Here is a 7,070-nt window from a genome sequence, read left to right as displayed (position 1 = left end):
ACGTAGAACGCTCTGTTACTATGATAATGAAGCCATTACTCCATCTTCATAAATGCTCCCCATCACTTTCAAAGAAGTACAATTTATGGCTTAGACACTACAGCCTACATCAGAGCCAGACATCCCGGGGAAACCACGTAGCGTCACAGCAGATGTTGAAGCCTGTCTAAATACACATTGACTAGGCCTGGCTGGAACAGCATGCTGGTACTTGCGGTTCCCAACAACTAGTTCAGGTACATGCAAAATGACTAAGTCAGTGTTTTAATGGTGTTTATTAGAATATTAATTCACACAAAATGTAATTTTTGGGGCAATTGAGCATATAGTTTCCTAATGAAAAAAAAAAGACACACCATTATTAAATATCCAGTCTACATGGAATTTAAATGTCAGTTCCACGTAGAAAAACAGCACTTAAAAACGTGGACTCTTTAAAAGAAAAGGAAAAAAAAAAAAAAGGAAGGTTGGCAGTTTGACGTGTACACAAGCCAGGAGTCCCCAGCTTCGGTACAGAGTTTGGTCCACATAAGTCCCATAAGGCAGTGCCATAAGTCACATAGTGTCTATGATAAAATTGCCATTGCTATGTGACTGGTGTCTCCAAGGACAAAACTACTTTCAAATATGCAAAGGATTTTCTAATGATGTACAATAAATAATTGTATATGTTTACAAAATTGAAAGAGTGTGTATAGTACCATCCACAAAATATTATGTCAATGAAATATTGCATATCATTTTTGTTCTATAAAGGAAAAAAATGCTAAGGCAAGTTTAGGTCAGTTGGCATTTCTACCACCAGGTGGCATATGGAGTCCTGCGTCGTGTTTCCATTCTTAGGCTTCTGTGCCATCTGGATTTTACAAACCCAGTGTACTCTTCAGCCAGAAGCCTTATCAGCAGTTTGGTAGTGGTATTCAATAGTCTATTTCTGTAAAAAAAAAGTCAATTAACATGGATGTCTGCAAGACACATCTAATTCACGATGGTACGCTACCATCTTGTGCTTCGGGACTCTGTACTTGTCCGCTGTCTGAGGATGTTGCTGCTGTTTGTCCTTCTGGAATGTTAAAAAGAATATTTTAATATGCTACTTAACGTTCTATAAAGCTTGAGTATCCAGAATCGCCATATTTCACTGAAACAAGCAACTAAATGACTGCTCATACAGGGGTAAATGTATGAAGCAGTGAAAAGAGTGGAGAAGTGAGCCTGTGGAGAAGTTGTCCATGGCAACCAATCAGCTGCTCTGTATAATTTTATATTATGCAAATGATAAATGTTACTTCAATGCTGATTGGTTGCCATGGACAACTTCTCCACTGAAGTAACATTTATAATTATCTTATCACTGCTTCATACATTTACCCCACAATCACACAATTACAGTCTATTCATCACCATGCTACCTATATAATCCCGGGCGCTGTAGTTTAATTGTGAAAGCCGTATTTGTTTGACAGCCAACTTTTAGAGTAATTAAAAAATAAGTACATACAAAACTGTAACTGACCTGCTCCTTGAATAGACAAGTCCCCCATGTTTTCGGAGAGATCTTTCACACCACTTGTGCTACATTCTCCCTTGATGTCAGGTACTGCATTCCGTCTACCGGTTCTGTCACATGTTATGAATTCCGTATATGCAGACTCCAAGTCCATAACGTCTCTTTCATATCAATTTCATTAGCTCTGAAGGGACATAAAAAGAGCAAACAATCTTCAATGTAACATACAATGGATACATGGCTACAAGCACTAGTGTTTAAAGCAGGCATTCCCAACCTTGGTCCTCAAGGCACACTAACAAGTGCAGGTTTTAGTGATATGGAGGCTTCAGCACAGATGATTGAATCAAAGTAACTGAGGTACTAATTAAGTCACCTCTGCTTAAGCATGCATATCACTGAAACCTGGACTGTTAGTGTTTCTTGAGGACCGGGGGTTGGGAATGCCTGCTTTAATGAAACACTAGAAAAAGCACAAGTTGTGCTATATAAAGAAGAGCTAATAACATTTAGAAACCTATTTCGTTTTGTGGAGCCCTCATGTCTCAGAAGCCAATAGCTGTCATAGGATGCCTTTATCTTCAGAACGGTTTTCTAAACCTGGGTAGACATGAGATGATGATTGATAGCGACAGGATGCGGCGAGGTGCCAGCATCAGCAAGTGCATATACACTTGTCAATGACGGTGGGGGTTGTATTGGGACCATGCTGCATTCGGAGCATGGCATCGCTAGTGACAGCCCCAGATCTTCTTGCATGTACAAAATATCTGAGGCTTACGCTAGCGACCCACGGGTTTGCGCATAAGCATCTTGAAAGTGCGTACACACTGGACGATTTGTCGTACTGACCAATCGGAAACGGACAAATTGTTCATAATATCGTCTCATGTGTACGCCCCTGTTGAGGCACTGGGGGTGTAAGGACATGAGTAGGGATGGAAAAACTGCCCTGACAACTAAATTGGTTCTGGAATTCCTGAAATCTGGAGAGCGCACGTCTCATATTCATCATCATCATCATCATCATCTCTGCCTGGATGTATCATTCTGGGAGCAGGGTGTCATAAGTTACGAGATTGTGACAGAACTCCTTGAGCTGCACCCATGGTAAACACACCAGAGGTAAGAAGTTTACTTACCTTTTCATTTTTACTGGCTATATCTGTGCTCAAAGTTCTCCCACAGATGGCGGCAGTGTAATAGGGCTTTATTGAACTAACATCCACAGCATCAGCAATGTGGTAATGGATGTGGTGGATGTGTCTAAAAACTAATGGAATCATTGATCTAAAATTCTGCTGATAGCATTTACAGGGCAAATTAGATTTATAGCACAATGCAGCCAACCATAATACTTTCAACAGGTACATTAAGCAGCACTGCTGCATGAAAAGTAATGAGAAAGTGTACACTTAATTGACATTGAATGGCCACATTATAGGCTCCTGTATACTTAGAGCTTTTTAAATACACTCAGGTTTCTATAATCATTACTGAATGAGAAAAATCAAATATTACATTCAGAGAACATTTGTAATTATTTTACACAATTTTTTTTAAAAACATTTTTAGGATTTATATTGAGCAAAACAGAAGTACTTCCATATGTCAGGTGTTTTGTTTACAGCTGGGTGAATACAGCTTCCACCATTATTTACACTGACCACTTTTGCGCACTTTGGAATAATACACACAAAGCTTTTAGCCCGCCTCAACTAACGTTTCAGTCATATTTGCTTTCTTAGACAGAATTATATGTATGTAATAAAAAAAATGTGAAATTAGGTGGTTTTTTTTGCTGGTGACCGGACTACTCCCTATACATCAAGAGGGTATTTTTGGCAATTATACTGACATCGCCAGTTGTAACTGCTGTTGGCAGCAAGATTTGCCTTGTTTCAGCAGCCTGTATATGTAATTGCACGCTGACACACAGCCTGCAGCATAGATCCAGAGCCCAACCCAGAAAAGAAGGATACATTTTAGGCAAGCTTAGGGGTGATGCTTTTTTGGATATTAGGCATACATCAGACATAGATATCCTTTCAGGCTTAGAGAAGCTTCTCATCAGTTTATGTATTAAAAAAAACAAGATTAGTGTCAGATGAAGTGGTAAGATTTCATCAAGTAACTAAAAGAATTTGTCACACATGAAACCTTGTGCAACACCGTTGGGACCTTAATCTGGTGTTCAAGGATCTATTGTCTTAAGCATTTGCACAATTACGAGAAGCACTGTTTAAATGGCTTGCACAAAAGCAGTATTTTTTCTTTAAATTCTGGTGGCAATCTAATAGTCTAGAAGAGCGTGGGAGCTTACAGCATTGTGGTGAAAGAAACCATTCCGGCAAATGTATGCACAGAAGTGGTTACTAACAAAATTTAATTCCTTGACCGAGGTAGTTTCCACATTTTAAAGCAATTGTACCTCCAGTTTTTTGTCCAAAACCAAATAATGAAAGTGAGTGGCTACATACAGTATTCTCATTGAGGAAATGAGTCTCATTGTACTGCATGAAGGTTTATGTACAGGGCAGGCTCTGTATAAAGACACTTGCAAGATGGATTTGGTCAATTATTTCACAGATTTAAAAGAGGAACAAACAAAATGTTCCAGAAGTACTGAAGGCAAATTTCACAACGGCAGTAACACCCTTCTGGGCCAGGGTGCGCAATGAGCGGCCCCTCCAGCTGCTGCTGAACTACACAAACAAGCATACCTGATATGTTTTTAGCATGCCCTTTAAGCAAAACTTTGTCAGGGTATGCTGGGATGTGTAGCCCCACAGCAGCTGGAGGACCTCTTATTACCCACCTGACCTCCATATATCATCTTGTGAATGTTGGTGCGTTGGCTTATGCTCAGTTGGAAGGAAAATTCCTCAGCCAGTTGATCAATAAATATTTTTACATGCATGGATTGATTAGTGTTTGCTTGTCTTGGAGCCACCCTGGGTCATAGCTTTGGTACAACCAATTAATTAGGGCTGCCGTGAAACTGAGGAGGAATAAGGACGAATGTTATTGGTTTATATGATTTTTCAGAGGCAGCTTGGGAAGTTATTCAAAGACACGGAAGGAAGTTGAGATGTACTATAAGCCTGATTCTAAAGGGCCATATACACGGGAGAGATGTGTGCTGAGCGATGCGGGGGAGGACGGAGGGCTGCTCATTTCACCCAGCGGGTGAAATGAGCGACGTGCTAGATTGAGCCTGCATGCAGGCCAATCTAGCACCGGCTGCACTATGCCCTGTGACTCAGCACATTAACTGGCTCCTCTAAAATAATGTGGGGGGGTGGGGGGGGGTGGGGGGGGGGGAGCTGAATCCTGGCTCCTCCCTACTACGGTTAGCATTACTGCCTCACAGCACTGAGGTCATGGGTTTGATTCCCACAACACAAAAATATAATGGTAGGTTAATTGGCCCCTGACAAAAATGAACCCTAATGTGTGCATGTGTGTACATGTGTTTAGGTCAGGCTAGGCCCAGCGGTTCTTATCTGCTGTCAAATTCTAGGTCTATTGTTTACAGTATGTGTTGCAGAATAGTTATGTTGTAGAGTAGTTTGCAATGAAAATGTAATAGAAAAAGAAAACTGCAACAGAAAAATAATGTATGAAATAAAAAAATATATAATAGTTTTACTCTAATATTTAGTCTAATATTTATGAAGATTAATACGGTTAGCAGGGTAGTTTAGTGCTCAGGCCACCAGCTGGTGATTGGCGCACATGCTGAACCAGGGTGCTTCAGAATGGTCATCACTAGAAGTTACTAATCCTGGAATGTTAGGAGGACCTGAAGACAAACCCCCGACAAGGAACGTGATCATGGATGGGAATATATGTTTAGCTATTGTGGGGTTTATTTCCATACAAGGTATGGCATGGCAATTGGGCAGGATTTGTACAAAAACAAAAAGACTTGCAATGGGGAAATCAGCTACATACATATATACACTGTATAAAAGTATATTTTTTTCAAGGCAAAAAAGAAATACAAGCAAATCAAACCACTGATTAGCATAAGAACACCCACAGCAATATGCATAGCACATGATCCGTTCTTTCCACACAAATAATTACTGCACAGACATTTCAGATACCTGTTGTATGATGGAAGCACCTATTTCTGGACTGAAATAATATTCATGAGCAATTTCCAACAAACAATCACATTGCCAATGCCAAGGCACAAACACAAATGGGTCTCATTCCTCAGTAATAACGCTGATTCATTGGGAATTGATCAGCTGCATTTTCATAAATATTGGCACAGTCTAAAAATGAGTGCCACACTAGTTGGCATCTAGTTCAGTACACATCACACACAGAGTGCATACATTTTGGACTTCCACATATTCACCACATTATCCCTATGTATGATAATATAATATACTGTAATATAATATAATATACAGATGTGTTTGATACTCCACATTTCCCGAAACAGTGCGACAGGAAACTCCTCACATTATTACTTTGTACTACTGGAACCAGCTATCAAACTGTCTTCTTGCTTCTATCTCCTTCCTCACATCCTGACACTGCCCCCGTCACACATGCTACCCTAACTTCATGGATATCTTAACACAGGTGGACAGATCACTGCCTTTATCTAACAAGATCAGCTCACTCGTTTCCTGCTGCAACCATCCTCGTACAGGCGTATTTAGAGAGACTGCAGTGTGTGCAGTGCACACCTGTTCCTGGGTCCAGGAGACACCGCGTTGTATACCCTGCACTCAGAGCATACCTCACACTACTGCAGGACCTGACGGCAGGTGGGTCAGCGGCCAGAAACCTCTTTCTAGTGATAAAAAGGTGGATCAATGAACTGTGAGCAGACTCTGGCACTGGAGAGAGGGGGGCACTTCATAGGGAAGGGGAGGGGGGGGGTTGCGCATGGACCCCCATGGGAGTCAAGGCTGCAATCAGGGTTGGACTGGCCCACAGGGGTCCAGGGGAAACCCCATATGGGCTCCACTGCCTAAGTGCCCACCTCCTACTCTAAGGACCAGGTTCCAGATTGAGCACTTGAATTATACATTATACATGTGTTACCTTATACTGCACAGGGCTATGGTGTATTCTCTACAGTGCATTGGTGTTATTAATCTGGTACATTATCATACATACACTAGCAGTATTTACCGTCTATATTTATTGAGGGGCTCAGACCATGCACGCTGTAATGGTTAGCCAAGCCTTTTTGGCAGCTGGCCACACACCCTCTGTAGACTGGTCACACCCGTAAACATGGGCCACTGCCACTGCATTCACCCGGTTAACCCTTTATGCCCCAGTCCAACTCTGACTGCAATCAGAAATTGTGGGGACTAGTACAGATGAAACAGATGATCCTAACAGCAAACTGCTTCTAACTCCCAGGCAGACATCAGAGACCATCGAGCCTGGTACTTTAGCACTGACTGTACCACCCTGATTGTGGCCCTACCAAGCGCTATAATGCTCCTGCATCCTCATGATCTGACTGGCTAAGAAACTGGGTACAAACTGGGGATCAATACAATAACTTGCTCAACCTCCAGCT

General features: G+C 41.5%; 1 protein-coding gene across 2 annotated transcripts in view; it reads right to left on the bottom strand.

The window, feature by feature from the left end:
* Positions 1-259: 259 nt before the first annotated feature.
* The window catches only part of PKIG (cAMP-dependent protein kinase inhibitor gamma), a 196,128-nt gene continuing 189,317 nt past the window's right edge, over positions 260-7,070 (bottom strand). For both annotated transcript variants that reach the window (XM_063959560.1, XM_063959559.1), the window contains exons 3-4: positions 1,517-1,694; positions 260-1,063 (exon numbers count right to left, since the gene is read on the bottom strand). In XM_063959560.1, coding sequence (XP_063815630.1) covers positions 984-1,063; positions 1,517-1,664 — 228 coding nt within the window. In that variant the 5' untranslated portion in view covers positions 1,665-1,694 and the 3' untranslated portion in view covers positions 260-983. The remainder of the gene's footprint in view (positions 1,064-1,516; positions 1,695-7,070) is intronic.

The sequence above is a fragment of the Pseudophryne corroboree genome, chromosome 3, assembly GCF_028390025.1.
Source record: "Pseudophryne corroboree isolate aPseCor3 chromosome 3, aPseCor3.hap2, whole genome shotgun sequence".
NCBI classification, from domain to species: domain Eukaryota; kingdom Metazoa; phylum Chordata; class Amphibia; order Anura; family Myobatrachidae; genus Pseudophryne; species Pseudophryne corroboree.
Note: the sequence above shows the minus strand (reverse complement) of the source record. Positions and strands in the feature narration are given on the sequence as shown.